Consider the following 27,883-nt stretch of genomic DNA (forward strand, 5'->3'; position numbering starts at 1 on the left):
TAATGTAGACGACCATTAAACCTATTAACAAGGCTCACCGTGTTAATAAGTTGCAAATGCTGATATGTGCCAATTGTCATACTTTATAATTGGGAAATGTGCAGAGTAAATGTCAAAAGGTTATACAGGAAAAGATGCCTGAAACGTGGGTAAACTGTCTAAGAACCAGTACACCGAACGGCCAGGGTGTGTGTTTACACAAGACCCGCACCCGTCCGGGGTACGACCATTCTCCAGGGGTTACCCAGGAATAGGGGCCCGAAACATGGATAAAAAAATTTGCAATTATCAAATTTAGCTGTACATAATGTCTAAAGAAGGACAGAACCACCATGCATGCTTGTTGCTGAGGGACGATTTTTTATAAAGATAAAATTAAAACACATGTCTATGCAAACAACAATTCTAACAACACAACCAATTTAAGCTTTAGATTTTAATATACTTATATTTAAAGCTTCTCTCCTGCTGCGTCTTCCTCTTCATCAGGTGGGTTGAGAAGGATACACTAGACCCGTAATTGAAAGCAAGAGGAATTTGTGGGCTGCATTTTACATTGGAGGAGGCTTTGAACTGAGACGCACTTCATCATTTCATCATTGTGACGTAATTGACCTTTCATAAAACCTTGGGTCACAATCATGAGACTGTGTTATCAATATGGTAATGATTGGTCAATGCACAAAATTGCTTATGCACAAAAATGTGAAGAATATTTTTGTATTGTATCAGAATTTTGATTCTGATGAACTATAATGTTCATCAGAATCAAAATTCTATCCTATGAAATTAAATCAAACTTTAATTGTTAGCCTTCAACTTCAACTTTCTTCCTTTAAATTCTGACAAGACAGAAGTTGTTGTTTTTGGACCAGAACCTCTTAAATAAAAAACTGCTCAGTTAATCACTTGATCTGGATGGCATTAAATTGGCGTCCAACATAAAGTGAAGAATATCTGCGTTACTTTTGACCAGGATATGCAATTTAAATGTTATATTAAACAAGTTTCTAGGACTTTCATTTTTCATCTCTGGAATATTGCCAAGATTAGAAATATATTGTCCAGAAGTGACATTGAAAAACAAGTCACTTCTGTTTTTCAGTCACTTTCAGAAGTGAACTTCAAACTACTGTAATTCTTTACTATCATGAGGTCCACAGAATAAAGCTATAGGCCTCCAGATGATCCAAAATGCTGCTGCAAGAATCCTGATGAAAATTCAAAATAGAAAACATACATTTCCTATTTTAACTTCTCAGATTTAAATATTCTATGATGACTTTGAAGCAGAAAAAACCTGAGCTTTAATCGTGGAAGTCACAAATTTAGCTCTCTTTATTTTGTTCTTAGAAACTTATCTCCTAAATTTAATTCAGTTTTGATGAAGATTTATCATGAAACAGGATATTTGATATCCTGTTTCATGTAGAAGATGTTCACAGTTATGGTTTAATGCTATTCTGGAGCCTCCGATAAACAGTATAAAAATTCTGGAAATCTCATTACTGGGTAACAATAGCCATTAAACAGACGGAGCAGGAGCTTCTCAAATAATTTTCCCTTATCGGTGAAGATGTCAGTGATGGTGTTACGGCCCTGGGCCTTATGGGCTGGGTTGCAGGTGTCTTGTTGTCTGTCTTTGTGCTCCTCCCCTTTACAGGTGCTGCTGATTTTATTCATTTGGAGCACAGAGCATTTAAACCTGGCTGTCTCCACCTTCTGGGTCACCATCGGCGTCCACTCTGCCTTGATGCTTGCGGTGTTTTGTTGCCAGGCTTCAGCTCCCCTCCTTTTGCACATTTGAGTTTGTCTTTGTTTTTGCACTTCAACAACTCCATATGCACTCATACACCACATCCAAGCATTTGCATTACACCACTGATACTGACATCCTCAATCCATTGTTGTTTGTGTTAATAAATATTTCTTTTTATGCACTTTAATCCCTGCATGGTCTCCCGTTGTTATGACCTTGAGCCAGTCGTAACAGATGGCCTGCAGATGATTTTGTCATAAGATATTTATTCAACTACATATATTAGAGTTGATAATATTGACTATAGAGCTGGATTTGTTTGTAGTGCAATGCAAGATCAAATGCCAGGGTTTTGCATTTAATAAGTAACATACTGTACCTGTAGTTGACACTAATTTTGCTTTGAATAAACAACTTTTTGCTGATACTTTTGATTATCATTTTCATTTTTCAGAGTTGCTCAAAGTGATGAAAGGCATCTTATTCAAGTTCCTGCACTTCAATTTAATGAGCTATTTGATATTAATATTGATATATATTTGTGGAGTTAAATAACTGATTGTACATTGACCCATCATTCACACTGTTGGAACCCCAGCTTCAAAATAGAATAAAATAAATATTTAAAATTGATTTGCTTGTAGTAATTATTGGTCATCATAAGTATAACAAGAATCAGGAAGTTACTTTTTTTCAAATCCAACACCTGATTGTGCTAAACTAACACTAATGAAGTAGTTATTTTTTGTTTTCCATTATCTCAGTGCTAATTTTACTTCTCTGGCAGAGAGTTAAATATTTTACTATTTTGAAAGTGTTGGTTTACCTCTGAGGAGTGTGTGGAACTACATAAATCCTGAAACGTGTTAAAAACAACTGGAAGTAGAGATAAAGACTGGACTTTATGCTGTGAAGCTTTCCTGAGTGGCTTTTTACTCCAGCTTGCAAGGATAAAATTTAAAACAAAGCAGAATAACTATTTATTTAGCATTGGGGGGGAATCACACCGATTATGCCAGTTTTGTTTCGAACTGGATTGTTTTTCGGATCCAGTTCTAATCTCCTGAAACCGGCCACTTCTCCGTTCCGCGCATGCTCTGTTCGCTCCCTGCCTGTATAGAGGGCAGTGGAAATAAAGAGAGAGTTAACGGGGATCCAAGAAGTGGCATGTTACAGCACCGCAACTTTTTCCTGGCTCTTCTTCTTCACGATGTTCTTTGGGATTTTAATAAGATGCGTGTGTGTTTCCCGATAAGCATCTTTCTCCTCGCCGTCAACTTATACTGTCAGCTGCTGCGAGCTCAGGGTGAGTCTGCCCCTGATTTCGATCTGAAACTTCCCGAACTTCATCCACTGGTTCTGTTTAGTCTTTTCTGGGTCTGCTTAGAGAAACATGACTGCTTCACTGCTTCGGACTGGTTTGTTAGTCCAGTGGTAGCTATATTTCCTTTCCTAAAGCCAACCAAAACTCCGTTTGTGACCTTACCGTTTAATGCCGCTATGGGCCTTGGTGAGCTGTGCAGTTATAGTTGGAATTGACTGTAAATCTTTTTTGATTTAAGTTTGAGGTTAAAGACGCTGAAGTTGGCATCTGATTCACAGCTTCGGATTCTGCGCTTCCGTATTTCTCTATCTTTAAAGAACATTTGGACTCTTGTCTCTCGTGGATTAATACACGTTATGATCTGGGGATCTATAATTAGGGTGATATTAACGGAGACTTCCGTCTGCTTTTCAGGAGGTCATCATAAAAGTTGTATTGTAATAAGCCAAACTTGAACAGAAATATTCTCCAGCACAGATATTCTTAAATATACACATTGCTTTGTAGAGCCTTTATTCAGTTTGTGATTCAACAAAAATCTTAATTTACATATAGAATATTTGCTTAACTTTATCTAAAACACATTCTAACTCCTGATGATCTTTGAAAAAAAGCTTTCCTTCAAAAACTCTAAAAAACACAAAAACCTTTATTCTCATTTCGAAAGGTTTGTCTAATTTAAGCATTAACATGCGTCAAAATTATAAATGTAGCTCTTTTGTGTTTTCACAAATAGAATGAAGGCTGGAGGAATCACAAACGGTGTCTTAAAGAGCTTGTAATCAGTGGATAATTCACCAAAGATTTTAATGTTCTCAGTATTACTGCGTTTTCCAGAGCTGATTAAATGTTAAGATTTGTGGGAAACGGTGAAATAGCTCTTTAAGTGACGTAGGGTTACGTTCCACTGCGTACGCACCGCCCACCACATTGTCTGGTACTTAGACTGGATAATTGGCAAAACAACTTTCGGGAAAAACTTGTAACCGTGTTTGTAACTTTTTATAGTTTGTAACTAGGAGTGAAAGTAAAGGGGCCTCTCTGCTCTCTTTCAGCGCTACTGACAGTGTTTTTGTAGAGCTCAGACCGTTATTAGGTCTGCATTCCGCTCCAGAGAAGCAACACTGAATTTGAAGGGATAAAGGAGCAAACAATTCCAATAGAAGTCTGTGTTGCAGTGTGTGAATGCTTGGAGGTTAGATTAGATGCGGAGTCTCAGTAAAAGCAGTCCGGAAACGCGATTAAATTGAAAAATGGGCATTAAGTTACCATCCGACCCGCAGCATTAGTAAAGGGCCATTCCGTAACTTCTTAAAGAACCACAACTGCATTTGAGCGTTTCTGAATCAAAATCTAAATAAAATTCTCAGCAATTTTTCTAGTGCATTTTATGTAAAAACAATAAATTTAATCTGTAGAAATCTAAGAGTTGTTCAGTCATACCAAGAAACACATCTCAGAGGCAGTCATAAGTTAAACCTAAGAACAGATAAAAAACAAGGCTTAATGTCCAGAATTAAAGTTGTAGATTGAAATATTTGACACACAATCTTTGACAAATGATATGTCTGTTAGGGATTGTAAAAGATGTCAGTCAATTGACTTGCAATAATCTTTCATTTTGATAAAAATGGTCATGTTTATTGTTACTGTAGAATAACTGTCATCACTAAAACAGTGACAGAGAATATTTTGTCTTGAAATGAACAAACATTAAGTTTGCATTCTTTTCAAACACTGAAGTTAAATCCTGAAATTAAAATATTATTCATAACATTCTCATGGAATCTTTATGTTATTGAGCATGTGCTCACTACATATGGGCCACGAGATATTTAATACTATAATAATCTCATTTGTAAAAAGTTTCTCTATGTAAATGTTCAGTAGCAGGTGTGAGCAGATCTGGAGGAGATGGGAGCCCTGAGGCCCACCGCAAGGACAGCAGAAAGCTTTAAAAATGTAATCAGATTGCAGCTAACCTTTTAAAACATTGGCATTACTTGATACTGGTCATTTTCTTACTTGGAAGCACACTTTCACTATTTGGCTGTTTGTAAATTATTTCTCCTAATTTTCAGACAGCTTGTTGAACCAAGCACTGAACCCCTGGTGTGGTTTGGGTAAGTTTCTTTCAAATGATCAGCAGAAATTCTCAGAAGCTCAACATATTGTAGGAAAAAGAACGCTGGTTTTTTCAAAATTTTATTTTATTTTTTTTAAGGAAAAGAACTGGAGCCCAGACATTCAGTGAAATCTAGGTTTTGAAGTCAGAAAGCAAAGAGAATAGCTTTTCTGTGTGCTAATGAATTCATTAGGCATGCTATCTATTTAAACCAAACAGATGTGCCTACCAAGAGGGCAGTAAAACAACAGCTGATGATTTGGTTTTCACTTGTTTGTTGGCAGAGTCAGCCTGGAGTTGCTCGGTTGTTCTCTATTGTTGGATTTTTGAGCCATTTTTGTTTGTCCAGGCGTCTCTTCAGGAGACGTCCAGCTGCTGACAGCTTCCTTTGTGTTCCACCGCCTCTCTCGCTGACGTTCTATCCAGCGGGCCTGTGCAGTGTTAAAAACTGCTCTAACACTGGTCGGGCGGTCTTTGAAGTTCAGTGCACATGGGCGCAGGATGTGGATTTGCTCTGATTAAGTATAACTTTGTTCAGCCTGTGTTTTTTTCTCCCTCACACATCTGTCCCAGACATGAAAGAAGCAAAACTCTTAGATCTTCATTTGTGCTGCATGTTGTCTCTAAGAGCCTTTTTATTACTCATAAAGAAGCAAAAAATATATTTTCTCTAGATTATTAAACATCCTCCATAAGAAAATATGAGCACTTTTTTTCTTTAGAAAGTAGAAGCACATTATCCCATTTTTCCTCCATTTTATGCTGAAATTCCACACGTTTAGCCTATGGAGGACTTGTGTAGAGCGTTTTGTTTTTAGTTCCTTTCATGGCGCAGTCGGCTTCTTGAGGCTAGCAGGGAGAGAATGCATCTGGAACCTATTTGGCTGTGCAGAGCAGAAGGGGATGAGGAGGGAGAGAGCAGCAGCTCTTAGCTCTCCATGTCCACTGTGAGCAGACGGGCCCAGAGTCCCACAAACCTAATTATAGTGTGGTGAGCACACGATTAAAGTGTGGAATACACAGCTGAGGGTTTGGGCTACAGCTGGGTGGAGCAAATCTTGAACTCACTAGCAGTCAAATTCCAAAATTTTGTTTTCTTAAATATTTCACAATAACAGCGTAATAGTTTGATCTTCACATTGTCTTTCACAAGTAGAACCAAAAATATCATGTATCTAAATGTCATATGAGTAGAAGTAATTTGTTTCATCCTGAAAGGCTGACTTTCATTGTGCCATTGGCACTTTGACCGATGGGCTGTTACTTAGAGATCAGCCACATTCAATCAGAAGTCTCCTCATAGCACAGCCTCACATTAGGAAGGAAACATTTCCAAGGGAACTGGAACACAACACTTGGTTAAAAGTTTAGTTATCATCTATGACTGTCCCAAGATATTTGTAAGCTTGACCTCTCTAAACCTTTGATTAAAGTGACTTTGTGCCTCCTAAAATCGATTGTCTCTTTTGTTTAGTTTGAGGAAAGAGTCCTTGCTCCATTGAACAAAATCCTCAATAATGTGCACATGCTACTTTTATTTCCCTTAAGCAGGCCGACAATAACATAATCACCTGCTTACCTTAATGATAAATCAGCGATCACACACATCATCCCATAAAGAGGCTGTTCTGCACCCACTATCAGGCTTCCTGATCCTATGAACAACTTTTCTGCACAGGTTCATTAACACCTTCAGATCAGGATAACTGGAAGGGTTTTCCAAAAGGCTTTCATTTCAGTGCTGACCACTGCTGAGTGACTGAAACTGAGAGGGAAGTTTTAGGCCAACACTGTTCTGACAAGATGAGCCTCTTGGGCAGTGATATTTTGCAGTCAGTGTTCCTGTTTTCTCCTGTGTGTGTCCCTGTCTCCAGCCATTGAGACAAAAACAATCATGATTTTCATAGGACATCTCACCAAAAACAATAAGCTTCAAATGTCACGTCTCTCTGTTTTAACACAAGCCTCAACAGCTGGAAGCACCGATAAACCCAACACACAAGCCTCAACACAATCTGGACATCACTGTATATGTCCATGATACACATTGTAAGCATACACTGTCCATTATTGTTTGAAGTGAAATGACGCATTGTTTCCTACAGCCAATTTTAGACTCAAACACTTTAGTTCAAAGTTCCAAGTTGCCATAAATGACACAAAATTAATATTATGACAAACTTTAGTCTCAAAGACACATCTAAACTGTTCTTCTAGTAAATATTCTAAGACTTTGTTACCTTAAATGTAAAATAAATAGAATTGGCGTAAAACTCTGTTGGCTTATTGTTACTGACTGATTCAACATGAATGAATCGATGCATGTGCTGTTACACGTAGGCCTGTCACGATAACAAATTTGGCTGTGCGATTAATTGTCTCAAAAATTATTGCGATAAACGATAATATTGTTTGAAGACCTTTTTGCACTGATTTAATGGAAATGACGTAATAATGCATGCGATTTCCTGCCAAAGATAGATACAATTTATTTTCAAAAGAACACTTAACACGAGAACTGATAAACAAACTAAACAAAACAACCAAAAACAAAAATAAAATGGATTCTCAGTCTCCATCCATCCATCCATCCATCTTCTTCTGCTTATCCGGGGTCGGGTTGCGGGGGTAGCAGCTTCAGAAGGGAGGCCCAGACTTCCCTCTTCCCGGCCACTTCTTCCAGCTCTTCCGGGGGAATCCCGAGGCGTTCCCAGGCCAGCCGAGAGACATAGTCCCTCCAGCGTGTCCTGGGTCTTCCCCGGGGCCACCTCCCGGTGGGACGTGCCCGGAACACCTCACCAGGGAGGTGTCCAGGAGGCATCCTGATCAGACTTTGTGATCCTCAACAGCAATGCAGACCAGGTTCTGACACCGGTCATACAGGGACCTGACAGCCCTGATCAAAAGGCCCGGTACCCCATACTCCCGGAGAACTCCCCACAGGGCTCCCCGAGGGACACGGACAAATGCCTTCTCCAAGTCCACAAAACACATGTGGATCGGTTGGGCGAACTCCCATGTACCCTCCAGGACCCAGCCGAGGGTGTAGAGCTTGTCCAGTGTTCCACGACCAGGACGAAAACCACACTGCTCTTCCTGAATCTGAGGTTCGACTATCCGACGGACCCTCCTCTCCAGGACCCCTGAATAGACCTTGCCAGGGAGACTTAAGAGTGTAACCCCCCCTATAATTGGAGCACACCCTCCGGTCCCCCTTTTTGAACAGTGGAACCACCACCCCAGTCTGCCAATCCAGGGGAACAGCCCCCGATGTCCATGCGATATTGCAGAGTCGCGTCAGCCAACACAACCCTACAACATCCAGAGCCTTAAGGAACTTGGGGCGGATTTCATCCACCCTGGGGCCTTGCCACCGAGGAGCTTTTTAACCACCTCGGCGACCTCATCCCCAGAGATTGGAGAGCCCAACCCAGAGTCCCCAGGCTCAGCTTTCTCAATGGAAGGCATGTTGGTGGGATTGAGGAGGTCTTCAAAGTATTCTGCCCACCGGCCCACAATGTCCTGAGTAGAGGTCAGCAGCACACCATCCCCACTATAAACAGTGTTGGTGCCGTACTGCTTCCCCCCCCTGAGATGCCGGATGGTGGACCAGAATCGCCTTGAAGCCATACGGAAGTCTTTCTCCATGGCCTCTCCAAACTCCTCCCACGCCCGAGTTTTTGCCTCAGCAACCACCTGAGCCACATGCCGCTTCACCTGCCGGTACCCATCAGCTGCTTCCCGAGTCCCACAGGCCAAAAAGGCCCGATAGGACTCCTTCTTCAGCCTGATGGAAACCCTCACCGAAGGTGTCCACCAACGGGTTTGAGGGTTGCAGCCATGACAGGCACCGACAACCTTGCGGCCACAGCTCCGATCAGCCGCCTCGACAATGGAGGCACGGAACATGATCCACTCAGACTCCATGTCCCCCACCTCCCCCGGGACGTGTTCGAAGATTTGTCGGAGATGGGAGTTAAAGCCCCGCCTCACAGGGGATTCAGCCAGACGTTCCCAGCAGACCCTCACAACACATTTGGGCCTGCCAGGTCTGACCGGCTTCTTCCCCCACTGCCGGACCCAACTCACCACCAGTTAGTGGTCAGTGGACAGCTCCGCACCTCTCTTCACCCAAGTGTCCAAGACATACGGCCGCAGATCCGATGAAACGATGACAAAGTCGATCATCGAACTGCGGCCTAGGATGTCCTGGTGCCAAGTGCACATATGGACACTCTTATGCTTGAACATTGTGTTCATTATCGACAATCCATGACGAGCACAGACGTCCAACAACAGAACACCGCTTGAGTTCAGATTGGGGGGGCCGTTCCTCCCAACCACGCCCCTCCATGTCTCACTGTCATTGCCCACGTGAGCGTTGAAGTCCCCCAGCAGAACAAGGGAGTCCCCAGTAGGAGCACTCTCCCGTACCCCCTCTAAGGACTCCAAGAAGGGTGGGTAATCTGAACTGTCGTTCGGCCCGTAAGCACAAACAACAGTCAGGACCCGTCCCCCCACCCGTAGGTGGAGGGAGGCTACCCTCTCGTTCACCGGGGTAAACCCCAATGTACAAGCGCCGAGATGGGGAGCAACAAGTATGCCCGCTCCTGCCCGACGCCTCTCACCTTGGGCAACTCCAGAGTGGAAGTATGTATAGCCCCTCTCAAGGAGACTGGTTCCAGAACCAGAGCCATGCGTCGAGGTGTGGCCGACTATTTCTAGCCGAAACCTCTTGACCTCACACACTAGCTCCGGCTCCTTCCCCACTAGAGAGGTGACATTCCACATCCCAAGAGCCAGCTTCTGCAGCCAAGGATCGGACCGCCAGGGTCCCCTCCCTTGGCCGCCACCCATCACACAATGCACCCGACTCCTTTGGCCCCTCTCACGGGTGGTGGGCCCATGGGAGGGGGGGGCCCATGTTTCCTCTTCAGGCTAAGCCCGGCTGGGCTCCATGGGAAAAAACCCGGCCACCAGGCGCTCGCCATCATGCCCCCCCTCCAGGCCTGGCTCCAGAGTGGGGCCCCGGTGACCCGCGTCCGGGCGAGGGAGCACAAAGTCCAACATTATTTCTCATCATTGGGGTCTTCGGGCTGCGCTTTGTCTGGTCCCTCACCTAGGACCTGTCTGCCTTGGGTGACCCATCCAGGGGATTCTTAGTCTCCATTTACAAAAAAATATACTTGAATAAAAACTAAACAACATAAAGCCAAAGTGGAAATAAATACTGCATTCAACCAAAAGAGTGCAGATTATGAAGTCTGCATACTATGCCTGTCTATAAAATCTTTGCACTTGTATACTTTGCTTAGTCCTTCTCAAACATGCTGGTTATTATTACAAACATTTCTACTTTGGCCTCATCTGTTCTAGACAGCTTCCACTCTGATCCAGCTCTTCACATCTACAGTGTGCAGCTGTTCTGTAAGAACCTCTCTCTGTTCTTACAGAGAGAGGTTTGCTTCTGGCAGCGCTTTCAAACAAGTCAGATTTCATTAGACTTCTTGTTGTGACAAGAGCTTTAATATTAAACATGCAAAAGTGAGGTTTTTTGGGGGGGTTGTTAGTTGTTGGAGCATTTCCAGAGAATGAACAGTTTGCTGGGATGTGCATTAATGGGAAAAATGACCACTTAAAATCTTTCCCACCATGAATAATCATTCTCTCTGCAGAATTGAGAACTTCATTTTTTTTGCTAATGGTAACATAACCCTTCCTGAATTGATAGAAAGTAGCTTCTCAATCACATCTGCAAAACAGCAAACTTCCAAAAATCCTCAGTGATAATCAGTCAACTTATCTAATAAGCTACACTAAGCTGCTTTCTGTCTTAAATTCTGTGGAAGCAGTATTCCTGTAGAGTGTTCCTTACAAACCTTCTCCATCTTCTCTGTTTTTCAGTTCAGATTTGATTATTTATATAGTTCAGGTTCAAAACAATTGTTTACTCGTTTACATTTGTCATTTACATTACAAGACAAAGAAATCCAACTAGAATCTAATCTATTATTAGAGTCAGTTCAATCTAATAATATAGGCACTCAGCAGATTCAAATTCAGCTGCATAAATTCCAGTCTGATCATAGTTTTATGGCACTTCACTTAATTTCGGTTTGTTATGTCAATTAGTAATTTTTTGTGGCTGATTGTATTGAGTTGTTAACTTACTGAATCTACATGATGTGAAGCTGGAAGAGGAAACCTCCAGCTGAACCTGACTCAGAATGAGAGGCTTTCTGCCATGACAACATCTAAAAAACCTCAGCAGTGCTGGTCCAGGAGTTCCCAGAGAATAGTTAATAGAAGCAGTAGCTCTTTTAGCAGCTTCATCTAGAACAGAAATACAACTTAGTCCCTTAATGCCTAACACATTTTGAGAAATATAATCAAAAATGACATTTCCAGAATGAAGTGAAAATATCTACAAGATTTATTTGGATTGTTTTGATGTCAAAATAAAGGTAAGACTGTAGAATATACTCTAGAAGGATTAAATACCTACTGTCATGTTACTTAATGAGATGAAATGAATACAGCACACCGCAGAAAATTAAGAAATAATTTCCACCCAAAAAAGTAGCTTGTGATGTGAATGTCCCTTTAAAAGCATGCAGTTGCTATCCAAAACATCTAGCAAGCAACAGTTACAGGATCTGGCAACCTACTGTAGTAAGATTCATGCAAAAAAAGTGAAGAGAGAAGCATATAGTTTTAGTTGAAGAAGTCTATGGACCACCCTGAGCATCCTCACTGTGAAAACAGTTAAAATTTACAATTGTTTAGAACACATTGCAACTTTATTTACATATTTACATTACCATGCCACTCCCTCAAGCAGCTCTTTTAAGTGAGGCGCAGAGGAACCCCACACCTCCTGAAGTAACTGCTTATCTGATATCAGCTTCCTGGCAACTCCTGGTCACTTCATGTGTCCATCCACTTGAGAAATAGCAGGTTGAAGTGGCCCTGGCAGCCAGTCACCATCTCTGTGTACATGGGCCTCTCATAGTCTGCTGTGTTTGTCTTTCTCCCATTATCCTCATCTTCCTCAGGGTTGCTGAAGTATGGTGGCTACTACATGGCTTCAAAATAAACCTATGTTATCAAACTGGGGAAGGGATATTACACACACTCACAAGACTAGTGAAAATTATGATGCATTGCTGTTGTCAATGAGAGAACGAACTGCATGTGGACTAAAAAAGAGCTGGAACAGCGAGAGTGGTGACCATGAAGTTGTGGTATTAGAAGTGGGCCAGCTGGCCTGGCTGGCATGCTGTAGCTTATTGTCTTCTTCCTCTTTGTTGTTTCTTTATACTACAGAATATGGATAGATGTGTGTGGGGCTTTTTCTTTTCTTTTGGTCAGCATGTCTTCAGATCTAATAAGGTCTGGGTGAGGTACGGATGAAGGCGGCCCTGCTTGGGATGTAGTAAAGCATAGGTCTTCAGCCCTGGACCCACCATCCTGCATGTTCTAATGTTCTACTTGTTCCCCCTCCAGCCCAGCTGATTCAAATTCTACCATTGCATCCTGCATGCCTCCAATGGCTGCAGAAGCCTGTTAATCACCCAGTCATTTAAACCAGATATCCAGCAGCAGGAAAAAACATGCAGGATAGCGGGTCCAGAGGACCAGGGTTAGAGACACTAACCCTGGCATTATCAGCCCAGCTAGCATGCAGTGTGTCCTGATCTTCCTCTAGGTCTCACCTGAGTGGGAGGTTCCTGAACAACCTCACCAGGGAGGTTCAGGAAGCATCCCAGCTAGACACTCAGCCACCTCAACAGGCTCCTCTTCATGTGGGGCAGCAGAGCTCCCACACTTTAGTTTTTTATGTTATTATTTGGTAATAAGGTTAAACATCAGTGAAATATCTCAGATTCAGTTCAGTCCTCAAAAATAAGAATTTATCACATGACAGCCAAAATTTCCCAGTAGGACATAACAGCAAAAACTGAAAAAAATAACCAAAAACTTTAAAAACTTCATAGAAAGATGTGTTTCATTGTTTGCTGTTTGTGTTACTAAATATAAAACATCCTGTCAGTTCATGCTGATCGGGTCTGTTGGGCAGGAGTCCCAGTCACATCTGCTTATGAGCTCAACCTAATTCCTCTAACTACTGTGCTCTTTTCAAGGACCAGACCTAGCAGTGTCTGAAGGAAACTGCCTATAAAACCTGAATTTCTTACATGACATTTTACAAAGCTGATCTTTATACCAAATGTCACTTGATCAGTACCCAGGAAATGAACTCTGACCTCTTTGCATTAAACTCTACCCCCAGTGTTTGCAGTTGTTGAGAAGAATTCCAGGGTCTGGTAACAGCCTCTGTGCTCTTTGTACATATCACAGTTTTTATTTAATCAACATGTCATTCCTTACCTCTCTCTTAACATCAGCACTGCAGGCTAAAGATAATCTGAGTGTAATTTCTAAGGTAGACTAAGAGCTAAAGATTGATCTGCTCACATGCAATCTATACTGTTGCAGAAAAACGGCTTTGTAGCTCAGTGGGTTAATCAGATATTGTTTATAAAACCTTGATGAGCTCATGCTCTTTTTACAGTAAGTCTATAGAAGTGGTAGCCTGGTAATAACTAGGTAGGCTGGATGCTGTGGTGGCGCCACGTAACGAGGCCTTAGTCCTGGATGTTGCTGTCACAGATTTGAGTCCTGGCCTGGTGACCTTTGTCGCATGTGTTTTCTCTCTCTCATTACCCACTTTCATCTCTGACCACTTTAAAATAAAGGCCACTAGAGCCAAAAAAACCTTTAAAAAAACAACAACTAGGGATCAACTTTTTTCACCTTCGAAACTGATACAGATATCTGAGACGGGTTTTCAGCCCGAAGTAAGTCAAGATGTAAATAATCCATTCATTTTAAGGTGTTACAGATTTTATTTGAAGATATGCAGCGCAGCGCACACTACCTCGTCACCAACTTTTGGCACTCAGCTTAGCCACAGGCTCAGGCCAGGCCAGTGACACACTGTGTTATGCAACTCACCCCAAGAAACTGGAAAATATTCCTCCAGACATAAATTCCCGCAACCATAGAAGTAATCTTGGCATTGTTTTCTTTCCAACGACACCTTTATGGTGGATGATGTTGTCATCACTGAAGTATCTTTTTTTGTAACTCCTGTTACCAGTGTGGATTGAGTGATGTGTTGGAGATGTTTTTGAGCCATGTGCTTACTTCAAACTCGCAACTTATTGTCCAAGACCAAAATAAAGCATGTGAAAAGTCGATAAAGCCCAGTATAATAATCAGCTCTAGGTTTTCCCTTGAAATGGCTCAGCTAGACGATCTACTGTACCTGGTGTTGGTTTTGAAATAAAGTAAAATTTAACATTTTATGACGTTTAAATTAATTTCAAACTCTGATTATGACTAGTATAAGTGCACAATAGGCTGCATATTTCACATGATTTAACATAAATAATAATAATAATAAAAACTTAATTATGAAGGTGTGGGGCTTTCATTTTGTGTGGTGGTGTGCCACCAGCAATAACACTTGCTCAGAGCACAAAGCATTAAATTAGATTGAATGGATCGGCCCTTATGGATCAGGCGCATTTTCACCAGTAGCTGATCTAGAATTTTTTTTCAATATCGGGACGGATACAGACATTAATATCTGATCAGAATATCTTTAGTAAAAAAACAGTCCCTCATCATCCATCTCTGGACGATGGTTTGCTTCATTCAGAGATTCTGGGCTCTCTGCTGTTGAGAAACAGTTGCTTCCTGGAGGCGTGGCCTGTATTGAGGTTTCAAATTTTACACAATGGCTAACGTTTGTCATTGACCTTATACACTTTATTTTGTCAGCATTGGTAAATGTTATAAAAATACATAAACCCAGTAAAAATAACATCTATTTTAATGGGCTACATCATCACCAAATAGGTGTATGGACAATAGCAAATATTCTTTACCATATCTTTTATGCTTTTGTAATCAAAAGTATATTCCTCAATAAGAAAATCTAATTTAAGAAAAATGTTAGTAAAATTAGGAAGTTTCCTTCAGGGTATAAGATGTTACCTGTTATTGCAGGCCTATGAGACAACCAATGAGTTGTCTATGCTCCATCTGTGTGTATCTATGGATGTATGCATAAACCGCAGGTGTGTGTGTGAAATAAGTCGTGGATGTTTACATTGTGGTCAGTGAATGATGATCTAGTCCAGCATTAAACTGTTTCACCAGCATTGACACTGACTTTGACATCTTAAAACGGTACCTATAAAGTATTTGTAGCTATCTTAAAAGACTATTTTTTTCCACCTTAGCAGAGGGCAAAGCTTAGTTAGGGGGCAAAGTTTTGAGCTCAAGTTAACCATGAATTCCTCATTAGAACATAATGTCCTCCAGTCAAATGTGATGCCATCTTTTCAGAAAATAGGGTCATTACTAGGGCAATAATCCCAAAAACTGGCAAATCTATAACTTAAAGGCTGGAATAGAGAATAAAGGTTTTTCAATGGTCAAGTCAAAGTCTATAGCTCATTTTGATGTATATTCTAGGTTGGACATCGAGGAAGCTGTGCAGAGATAAATGTTTTCAAACCTTAAGAAACTAAAGCAGTATTGTAAAGAAAAGTGGGTCCTTGAGGTAAGACTACCACAGTGCTGGTTCTGTTGGACCTCAGTGTTGTTCATGGCATTTTACTGAAATGACTGGAGAGTTGGGTCAGACTCTCTGGTTCAGTAATCAGTTGGCTTGAATCTTACATAAAAAACAGGGATTTCTTTGTTTCAATAGGAAACTTCTCATCAGAGTGGACAGAAGTCCCATGTGGAGTACCCCAAAATTTCAATCCTAGGACCCCTCTAATCCAAAATCTATTTGCACCCACTAGCTCAGGAAATAAGATTAACTATGCAGATGATACACAGCGCTACATTATGATGTCATTAGGTGACTCTGAAACCATCCAAACAAAATGAAGTTATTATCTTTGGACCTAAGGAGGAACTATCTAGAGTCAATGCACAGCTTCAGTTATTAGAGCTAGAAACTAGCGATCAGGCCTAAAACTTGGGTATAGTGATGAACTCTGACCTGAACTTTCATAGCCACATTAAGACAGTTACAAAGTCAGCCTTCTATCGCTTGAAGAACATCTCCATGAATAGAGGACTAATGTCTCAGCAAGATCTAGAGAAACTAGCATTTATCTTTAGTCGCATTGATTACTGCAACATTGTATTCAGAGCTCTGCCTAAAAAATCAATCCTCCAGCTGCAGCTGATCCAGAATGCTGCTGCTGGAGTTCCGACTACAACCAGGAAGATAAAACACATCACCCCAGATTTAAAGTCCTTCCACTGAGAGAATAGACTTTAAAATACTGTTATTAGTTTATACTCAGTTTGATGCTTGTATAGAGAATCTCTGATGGCTGCTGCATCAGGAAGTTTCAATTTCTGACTTTTGGTAATTTGGGGTATTGTAGCTTCAGATTCATGACATGATATGAGTTTTCAATAACAAGAACATTATAGAAAAATTAAATATTTTCTGTAGACATCCACTAATACGTCACCTGAACTGGCAGATTTACAGCTGTTCATTTGATGCGAAAGTAAATCCCCCATATCTTAGCAATGTAACAACACTTTCCTGTGGATGCTTTTACTGAATGAAGAAAAACTTTTAATTAAGCATTTTCAGTAAAGCAATGTGTTTAAGAGGACATAAGACGTTATAGAAAAAATCTATTATCTGTATGCATTTCACTGAGTCTGTGAGTAAGTGACAGAGTTAAATGTCTGTGTATCACAGAAAACCTGAACAGAATATTGTTTCTCTTTTATTATTTTGGGCTTTCTCCCCTTGTCATGAGACATGCTGGATTTGGAAATGTTGGTAGTCTTTTAGAAGTCTTAAATTCAGGTGAAATTTTCTAAGGAATGTATTTGAAGACAATTGTTTAGGGAATGCTAGGAGCACTAACCACTGATTGGTAATTTAAGTTGCTAATGGCAGTTGGGTTGTCAGAATAGGGGGTCGTGTTAACGGACTACTTCTTGTCTTTGACCATTTTTTAAAAAACAATTGTGACTGAAAAATTTTAAAGCTATTTGTTATTCTAGTGGATTACAATACAAACACCTGGCTACTTGGTGCAGATGCGCAGATATTTTCATCTTTACACACAGAGAACAGTTCAGAGGTAACTAAATCAATCAATACCATCTAATTTAAGTATTACGACTGATCTGAACCAATGCATCTCGTGGAGAAACTTATCTGTATTCATCTGCTTGCTGTATGATGGCATGATATGGATTCTCCCCTTCTGGGGCAGGGGAGGGTCCAGGGGTGAATTTGTTTGTACACTACTGCATCAAGGCTGAATTCATTGTAATGATAAGCCTGGGCTGACAGGGCAAAGGGAGAAGATTGTGTATGATTTGGGGGCGGGGTTGAACTTGCTGGGTAAGGCTTGGAACCTGTTGATAACTGCTTGCTGTTCTATTATCTTATTGGATTTTTGTCTGTTGACAATAAATATATATTTTTGAAACGTAATTTGATGTTGTGGGATTATTCTTGAAGGTATGTCTTTTATAGTTTTGGAACTTTGAGTTTCAATCTTTAATGAAGCTATTTAATGGGCTCCATTCATCCTATCCGCTTTATCCAGGGTCGGGTTGTGGGGGGTAGCAGCTTCAGCTTTAATGGGCTTATAGAGGAAATCGGAGCAGGGTTCTAATAATATGTTGGATTCAATCTTTAAGGTGGGCCATTGACACATTCCACATAATACCTTGTTGATATTACTGGTTGAACACAGAAAAACCTTCACAAAGGTTAAATATGATCTAATGCAGAACAATACTGTGACAAATATTATTACTTTTAATAACAGCATTTAACATGCTGAACACAACTCTACAAAGCAAGCTGCAAAGGAATAAGAAAGGGAGAGAAATATGCTTAAATGCCACCCAATGAAATATATAATTTTTAAATATCTGAAAGTCTAGACAAAATAAATCTTGCGAGCAAACCAGGGTACCATTTCAGGACTTTCTACCAGAGGCCAGTTAAACATATTCTATCTTTAACATATATTTAACATTTCAGAGATAATTGCCTTCACCAATGCTAGTGTTCTAATGGTGACATTTCTGCTAACTTTGTGTGTGTTTCCCTACAGATCCCTCCTGCTGCCAATATGCTGCTGAGTTATCACCCTGTAAAGAAGCTTGTGACCAGGTATGAACAGGCCTTCATGCACACAGAACAGTGTTTCTTATTTCCGGTCCTCAGGACCACTGCCCCGCATGCTTTAAGAGTTTCCCTTCTAACAGGCTTCTCCAGTACTTAATGGCGTGCAGAGAGGTTATGCAATTATTTGAATCAGGTGTTTTGGAACAGAGACACACCCAAGACATGCAGGGCAGTGGTCCCTGAGGACCAGAATTGAGAAACACTGACATCAGCATGGGTATGTACACCCTGGCCCACTACTCAGTTCATTGGCCCATCACATTACCACCAGCATGTACTGTATTTTAATGGCATTTTATAAAACAGACTGGGATAAAATGCCATTTTAAAATGCCATTTTTTAAACACTGCACTGCAAAGTTTCAATTCTATAACTTTGCAGTGTAGAACTGCAAAGTTAAAGGTAAATGATACATACATTTTGCAATCTCTGTGCTAAAATTTAAAATCAAGTCCTAAAATACAGCCTAGTGAATGTAGTAGCCAAAGCATGTTGAGTTTAATAAGACTATGGAGAGATCAAGTCAGAGACGAGGTTGTGAAGAACGTTTTGAGCAAGATTAACTTGCTCAAAACTTTAGAAGCTTGAACATCTTACAGAACACTGTTCATCCCATCATCTGGAAGATGGATGAAGCTAAATACAGGACAATTCTAGAAGATGTTGGCGGGACAAAATTTTTGAGACTACGTAAAAAGTTAACCTTCTGATTGGACAATGCTAGTTGGAAGCATTTTCCTACCAAAGTCAAATCAAAGCCAACACAGGAGTATGTGACTTAGAGGGGGCGTAGAGACACTTTATACATAAGTATTCACACGGAACTACTTTTAAGATGTAAAAATTGATGTTCACAGACCCTCCTAATCCAATCTGACTGAAGCTGAGCTATTGTACAATGAGACTAGTCCATTGCCTTTCAATCAATCAATTTTATTTATAAAGTACCCTTCATACTAAAAGCTGCTCAAAGTGCTTTTCTTTCATATCTGTTGTAGCAAGAAGAAAGAGTGAATGGTGCTAAAGTCAACAGAGAAACAGGAAAAAATAAGATATTAAAGCACAATAATAAATGGGTGAAATATCTTAAATAATACCTTACATCATCATGACAGAGTGATCAGGGTTTATTTTGGGGTGTTTTTATTAATTATAATGCAAAATAGTTTATCAATTCTTTTAATACACTACTATTAGAACTAAAAACTATTAAAACTGTTTTAGGATATCACTCAAATAAGCAAGGTCAGGTATGTAGTTATGCTACCTGAGGACTACAAATTAAATGTAACCCCTGTAGAATACTGGAGATAACCTCTGGCTGAATCTGGCATGTGCTGAAGACTGAAGCTGATTTGTTTATGGATTAACAATCCATGCCATTTTAGGGTGTCAGGTTAGGACAGATGATATATATGTTTAGGTGAGTTAGTGAAATGAGAGAATGTCCGAGTCCAGAATTGAGCTTTACTTGACCTTAATTAAATCTTGAGATGCCTCCATACACACAAATAAGGGCATGTGTGGAGCTATGGGTGTGTGGTTTTCTGTAAGATAAACAAATACAAATTATAAGTACTTCCCTGTAAATACTTTCACAAATAAAATTTGCGCAAATTAAATAAACGCACATAAAGATTAGAATTAGAATTCAACTTTATTGTCATTGCACTGTCACAAGTACAAGCAACGAGATGTAGTTTGCATCTATCCAGAAGTGCTCTACGAGATATAAATATTTATTTACAGATGTACAAGACTATGTATGTATGGACTATAAGGGGTTATAGCAAGAGATATAGATATTGTGTATAAATATAAATATGGGAGCTATATGCACAGAATATACAAGAATGTTAGGGAATGGATTATAGATAATTATTATAAACTAGCAGCTGATAAATATCTGACTATGAGAATGTAAATAATATTTACACATAAATAATAATCAACCCTGCTAATAATAGCAGCACACAATAACATGCAAGGGAAATAAGGCATTTCAACTGGAAATGGTAACTGCGAATAACAGCTGTATCTAATCATAGACATGAACACGTAGACGCCTCATTGAGCGCTGAGTCCTACATTACGTTGCCGCCATCTTGTATGTTGCAGTAGTCACATAGTGGTAGTAGTAGTCTTGGAACGTTAAATGTACATTAAATTATGGAACCATGTAAATATGTACTTTAATAAAACACTGTAAAAGTGTGTGTCTGTTCATCAGTGTCAATATAAAAACTATTTATCAGAATCATTTCTATCAAATAAAAACATTGTGCTCTTTATTCAGAAATTCCCCAAAACAATTAAATAATCACAGCAAAAGTTAAAAACTGTGTCTTTAGTGCTTTCTTTGATTATCAAATATATTAGTGTGTGTGTGAGAGAGAGAGAGAATGTGTCAATGACAGGTATTAACTTAAAATACTTTGTACAACGGCACTTTGTGAAGTTTGGTCCATTTACTTGTATTAGCTTACTGGCACATAAGCCACATTCAATATGTAGAAAAATGTTCTACTGATTAAGTTACTGATTAAACCATGAGTCTAAAACTAGCCTAAATTGAGGCCTACTCAATACAATCATGATCTGTCCAATATTTAAACATGCGCTAAAGTTAAAGCTAGCATTAAAACTAGCATAATTAAATTAAATCATAATTAAACTAATATTTCCAACAATGGCTTAATGCTAAAAGGCTAGCTTTTAGCTCTCCACAATACGAACAAACTATACCAAAGGCATTGGATTTAGGCACTTATGAAACCAAACTAAACCACTAAGAGTATTACTTACATTCAATGGACACACACAGTAGAAATAGGTAATAAACGAAGTCTGCATTGATATCCACACTATTCAATGGACCTTACCAAGCTCCGCCACTCACCGACCTAGAAAATCCCAAGTGGCCGCAACTCTCACAAACAGAGCCTCGCGGTGAGTTGTTTCTATGTAAACATGGCGTCTTCCACTTCGACTGATTCTTTGCAGTGTATTTCTTACTCGATTAGTGCATCATTTCTACCAGATTTTCACAATATATCAACTACTACAATGGACAGAGGAACTTTCTTGGGTTAGATCAAGGTGTTTGAGCCACGCGATGCCTCCAACATTGTGCACGTCACAGCAAAATGCTTTCGCTTGATGAGGAAAATGGCAGATCCACACACCCTCTACATCTGTGGACAAGATCACTGATCCCTATTGTTCTTGCAAGCCTGGGTAAGTCGGGTATTCATCGTTTTATAGGTTACTTTTGAAATCAGTGGGTGATTCCTGTGGTTTGTTGGCAAATGTTTGAGTGTGCCTAGGCCTGATACACTGTACTTGGTGCTAGAGTGGCTAACACGAGTAACAGTTTAGTCCAAAGCCTTTTCTGCCAAAATAAAATCTTTGGTGTATGTCAGATACAGTTCACATTGCATATTGATCTGTTTAGCTAACGTAAGACTATGTAGCAGACAGGCTTCAAAGTGTAGAAGTTATATCAGTACTGCCGTTATGCTGTACTTAGCTAACGGGAAGCATGTGTTTGTGAGACACCCACTGTTGTTGCGCAACACCCCCCCCCCTCCTTTCTGTCTCTACTCTCTCACTCTCGTACTTCCTCTTCTGAGAGGGGAGATGTGCTACCAGCTCTCCGTCTAACGGGTACGTTGAGTTTCCTAAATCTGCTGGGATTTACCCTGTCCAGAATTGAAGTAAACTCTGTTTAAGCTGGTTTCGAGAAACGATTCGCCTGGTTATCTGACGGCCTACATCCAGGTGTCCCACCCTTCTTCCCCCTGTGAATTAGCCAGACTGAGCAGCCTACAGCCAACTAGTTTCACAGAGCACACCTGTTAACGGTCGCTCGTTCTCTATTTTGCAACTTGCATTTGTTATTGAACCAGGTAGGTTTTAGTGACTCGGGCGAGTCCCAAGGATGAGGTTTTAAATATGGGCTACCAGCAACCTAAAAACATTTTCCACCTCTTCCTCTCCAGAATCAAACATCACAGCTATTTTACAACCATCAAAGAACTTTAAGGTGACTCATTAACTGAATGTCCACAACATCTTTTAGATTTTCTTTATGCTAAATATTTTATTAGTAAGGCATTTTTGCAAGGGTCAGTACAGCTTAATTCAGTAGCAGAAATAATCAAATAAGTAAAATCAGTCATCTAGTCTATCTTTCCCTACTGCTGATACTGAGAACTAAAAAAGGGAACCTTTGAGAGAGACGGACGGAGTTTGGCGTTTCGAACCCCAGACCTGGCTTGATGATGAAGAAGGTGTGGCAGCAGGAGGAAGATGTTGATCGGCGAAGGCCAGGATCTCCGCAGGTCTGATGAGCCTCCTCTCCGCATGGATGCTGAGGTCACACAGGACTTGGTGCTGGCAGGAAAAAAGGCACCAGTTCTTCTTCCTTGTCTTTGTCTTCATCTTTGTCTTTGGGGTCAGAACCCAGCCGATGAGAGAAGTGCGATTCGAAGCCACAGATTGTGGGCCAGACGGGTTGGTCTCCATGTGCAGGACAGTCTCCGGCTCCGTGGCCCCGGCTCTTCTTCAGCTGCAGAGTTCTTTGTCCATCTCGATCTTGGCTCGAAGCTGCCCGGAGGATCCAACGAACGGTTCCTCTTTTGCACCCACCTTATATAGGGTTCATCTGTCTGCTTAGACAGATGATCTCATATCCATCACTGTCTTAAGAGACATCATGTCATGATGTCTGTGCCAATGTCTCAGGGCTGCTCAACCTCCTGTTTCCATATAAGGTGCTGATCATCTCTGCTCTCCTGTTAGTTCCCCTTTTTCCCTTCCTGTCACCTTTCACCTACCATCTACCTCCAACATATCAGTGATGTTTAATTGCAGTTTTACAACCTTTTACACCATTTCAAGTTCAATGTCAAAATCACATTTATATCACATTTATTTTCTTTAGCTTCTCTGATTTAGCATTCATTTATAATTTTATAACCATAACTTATATCACATTTATTTTCTTCAGCTTCTCTGATCTATCATTCATTTATGATTTTAATGTGAGTTATTACAGATGTTTTTCTGAAAAGAAACCAAGAATAATACATGATTCTAACTATTTACTACTAAAGTTACAGTTACTTGTTTTTCTTGTAGGTGTTCTCACAAATATAAGTGTAAGTATTATTACAAGTAAACCAATATTAATATAAGTATTTTACTTTGAATCTTATCAAATTACTCAAAATGTTTAGATTTAATTTTTTAAAACTTTCATGCTTTAAAATAGTCTCAGCTATTTTTATAAATCTGCAGGCTGGAAACTTCCTCTTTTTCCAGGAAACCTGCTTTTCTTGTTTCATGAATCTCTCTGACTGACTATGATTTCTTATGATTAGATAGAAAAAAGTAGAATTAAAGCAAAGTTTGCATGAGACAAAAACAACACACACAACCAGATTTATTTTATTGACACTTAAGTCTACTGTTGGGCCTTGATATCACTTGAGTGATTCATTTTAAAGATAACTTTATTTATTATTACTGTTAAACTAAAATCTCCAGCATGGGGAAGTGGGATGAGCTCGGATTTTCTTGACACCACGCACGTGGTAGCCACGCTATCACGTAGAATGGGCATCAGCCAATGAAATGCGGCTCCTGTGGTAAGGTCCATACTTAGATCAATGAACAAAATATGATTGAGGAGCCACCCCATGGCGGAAATAAAATACTACATATAAAACACTTTGATAAAGGAAACCCAAACTAGAGGGCTGAAGAAAAATAAATTAACAGTCTTTTGTACATGGCATATTTACATGACGCTAACTAAGATTTATGAAAAATAAATACATATAAAACTCACCTATTTAGAGTTGCTTTTGAAAACTAGAAAATAAAACATTGACCAACATATTTGATAAGCATGATTTTGGTCATGGCACTCATCAAAATGTAATGTTTGTTCAATAGTTGACTGTATCTTGTTCTCTTTTTAACTTTGTAGTTTTGTGGTTTTGTTATTTAAAGACCATTGAACTGCCTTCCTGCTGAAGTGTTCTTTACAAATAAACTTGATTGATAAATATACGTTCAGTGTTAATAATTAGGGGCTGCTCAGTGGCGCAGTTGGTAGCACTGTTGCCTTGCAGCAAGAAGGTCCTGGGTTCGATTCCCGGCCGGGGTCTTTCTGCATGGAGTTTGCATGTTCTCCCTGTGCATGCGTGGGTTCTCTCCGGGTACTCCGGCTTCCTCCCACAGTCCAAAAACATGACTGTCAGGTTAATTGGTCTATCTAAATTCTCCCTAGGTGTGAGTGTGTGTGTGCATGGTTGTTTGTCCTGTATGTCTTTGTGTTGCCCTGCGACAGACTGGCGACCTGTCCAGGGTGAACCCCGCCTCCCGCCTGGAACGTAGCTGGAGATGGGCACCAGCAACCCTCCCGACCCCATTAGGGACAAGGGTGAACAGAAAATGGATGGATGGATGGGTTAATAATTAGTATTTGTTGTGCTCCCTTTATGGGTAGTGTTAGTTCTTTAAATGGTAGAGCCACCACAAGCATACAGTAAAGGTTGAGAGGAGAGATTTCAGGTCCAAACTTTCTTTAATAGAGCTGAGAGTGGTCTACAAGAAATACAGAAGACAAAAAAAATGAAAGCTATTATTTTTACTCGCTATAAACAGTTATTTCTAATTTGTCCATCAGATGGCAGCAAGAGACCACAAATAAACCACAAAACATATTATCATAATCTTAACTCTTTAAAGTGACATATACAGTATATATTTAAGTTGCACAGATATACAAATCCTGCTAAAATACTGACATTAAATACGAAGTTATGACTTCCTATCATCAGACTCTGGAATGGCTGGGAGACGCACAAGTCGTGGTCTGATGTAACTGTTCGAACAGTTCCATCTGGTCCTGGTAGAAGTTTTACCACCGTTCCAACAGGCCATAGTGCTCTGGGTAGTTGTTTGTCAAGTATCATTACCACTGTTCCGAATTGAAGGTTTTCTGTCTTAGTTGAACATTTCTGACGCAAGGTGGGTAAGTAACTTCTTATAAAATTATGCCAAAACTGTTCTGCAATCATCTGACTGCGCTTCCAATGTTTCCTAGCAGTGTTAACAGATCTGATTCAGGATAGATTACCTGTGGTAATGAAGCATCTCGCCGCCCCATCAGTAGGTAATTTGGAGTTACGGGATCCAAGTCTGCAATATCTGACAACATATAACCCAGTGTAGTACCCCCTCAACCTCAATGAGCAATGTTCTGAGAACTTCTTTGGTGACAGTCTGAGCTCCAAGGGATACTCTTAGTGCTGACTTGATTGATCGTACTTCATGCTCCCAAACTCCCCCGAAATGGGGCTCATCAGGTGAGTTGAAGCTGAACCTTATCTGTTGTTTGGAGAGGTGGTCTTGAATTGTAGGACACATCTTTTGAAAGGCTTCATTTTGCTCTCGCTCACATCCTTTGAAATTTGTCCCACAATCAGAGAGTAATTCTGATGGTTTTTCTCGCCTTGATACAAAACGCCTGAGAGCCATTAGAATGAATCAGAGATCATGTTTGTGAGGACATCAATGTTAACTGCTCGTGTTGTGAGACACTTAAAAAGAATACCCCATCTCTTTTTGTTTCTCCTGCCAATGTTCACAAGGAATTGGCACTGGTGTTGCATGCCATTTTTGACAGAGTGGACATTCTCGTTGAAGCCGTTTGACTGCTTCCCTTCCTTTAATGACCCAGTAGTGTCTGCGTAGTTCCGAAAACACACTTTCCTGCCCTGGGTGATGGAGCTTATGATCAAACTGTTTAATGATAAGTTTAGTGACAGGATGGGTGCCATCTAACAAAATGGGATGCTTTTCTTCTGTGACCAGGTAGTCACTATGTTGGAGACGTCTACCAACTCTGATTAGTTTAATCTCTGTCTCATACTCTGAAGCCAGTTTAACAAGTCTGCTTGAGGGTGGCACAGTTTGCCCTGTTTGCAGCAGCTGATAATCATCTGGATAACAGTCCAGTTGAGTCTGCTGTAAAATTGTCAACTCTGCATCCTTGTAGTCATCCACTGAGAGGTGATGTTGGGAAGGAGCCGCCCCGTGAGCAGATATTGCAGTGTGTTCAATGAGTTCTTGAAAGGAACATACTTTGTCTGCTAAAGATATGGAATTTGCAATCTGCATTGTGGCTCCACAGAAGGCTACGACCTTTAGTTCACACTCATCCACATCCCTCAATTTAAGAGGACTAGACCAGCGGTCTGGTGAAAGCAAGAGGAAAGCTGGGCCCTGACTCCACCTGTTTGAGTTGATAAGGGACTCCAGAGATTTTCCTCGAGTGATGTCATCAACCGGGTTATTTAGTGATTCTACATATTGCCAGGTCATAGAACCGGTGAGTTCTTGGATCTCAGCCTCTGTGGTTTCGACAAAAATTTTAAATCTATATAGTCTGTATATAGTCTATGTATAGTCTGATTGGATCTATTTTAGTACAGTTGTGGAGTCAAACCAAAGTACGACTTGTTGTACTGATATGGTCAACTCAGCGATTAGTAGTTTTGTCAATTGTGCACCAGTCAGAGCAGCACACAGTTCCATTCTTGGAATGCTCTGTTGACATTTGGGAGCCACTCTGGATCTTGCCATCACAAAAGCTGTGATGGCAAGCTTTCTCTGTACGAAGGTATGCGAAAGAGCCGTAAGCTTGTTCAGATGCATCGCAAAATATGTGGAGAGCCTTGTTGCAGTTCTGCATATCTGTTTCAGAGCTATTGTAGCACCGTGGGATGGTTAGTCAGTGGAGGTGTTCCAGCTCTCCTTCCCATTTGTACCATGCCTTAAGAAGGTCTTCAGGCAAATGAGGGTCATCCCACTCTCTACGCTTGTCCCATAAGTGCCAAACATTAATCTTCGCTCTTGTGGTAAAAGGTGTAATGAAACCAAGTGGATCATACTGTTTTGCCAGAACTTTGTAAATGTAGCGCATTGTTTGCTTTTTCTCTGGCACTGAACTATATCTGTAACCCAGCTCATCTTCCTCACAATCCCAGCGTAGGCCGAGTGCCGTTTCTTGCTGTTCTAGATTGTTCTGGGCCAACCATTGCTCGTTGCTGCCACTTCTGGCTTCATCTGGAAGATGAGCTAACACTTCAGGGACACTTCTTGCTCGTTGTCTGAGTTCAAACCCTCCAGAGAGAAGTAGTGACTGAAGCCTGTCAACTAACCCCTTTGCCTTTTCCTTAGAACTCAGACTATACAAGCAGTTGTCAATGTAGAAGTTGTTCTCCACAACCCTCCTTACTTCTTCGTCAGGTGTTGTATTCTCCTTTGTATGTAATCTCCAATACATGCATGGAGAATACATTGCCTGTATTCTCAATGCAATTACTCTGAATCCA

The 27,883-nt window shown here is 40.5% G+C and overlaps 1 protein-coding gene across 2 annotated transcripts in view; it reads left to right on the forward strand.

Moving 5' to 3' along the window:
* The first annotated feature begins 2,837 nt into the window (after window positions 1-2,837).
* The window catches only part of reck (reversion-inducing-cysteine-rich protein with kazal motifs), a 73,430-nt gene continuing 48,384 nt past the window's right edge, over window positions 2,838-27,883 (forward strand). Inside the window, exons 1-2 of one of the 2 annotated variants that reach the window (XM_028025854.1) lie at window positions 2,838-3,065; window positions 18,399-18,457. In XM_028025854.1, coding sequence (XP_027881655.1) covers window positions 2,852-3,065; window positions 18,399-18,457 — 273 coding nt within the window. In that variant the 5' untranslated portion in view covers window positions 2,838-2,851. The remainder of the gene's footprint in view (window positions 3,066-18,398; window positions 18,458-27,883) is intronic. The other variant, XM_028025855.1, reaches the window with a different exon arrangement.

The sequence above is a fragment of the Xiphophorus couchianus genome, chromosome 8 (genome assembly GCF_001444195.1).
Source record: "Xiphophorus couchianus chromosome 8, X_couchianus-1.0, whole genome shotgun sequence".
NCBI classification, from domain to species: domain Eukaryota; kingdom Metazoa; phylum Chordata; class Actinopteri; order Cyprinodontiformes; family Poeciliidae; genus Xiphophorus; species Xiphophorus couchianus.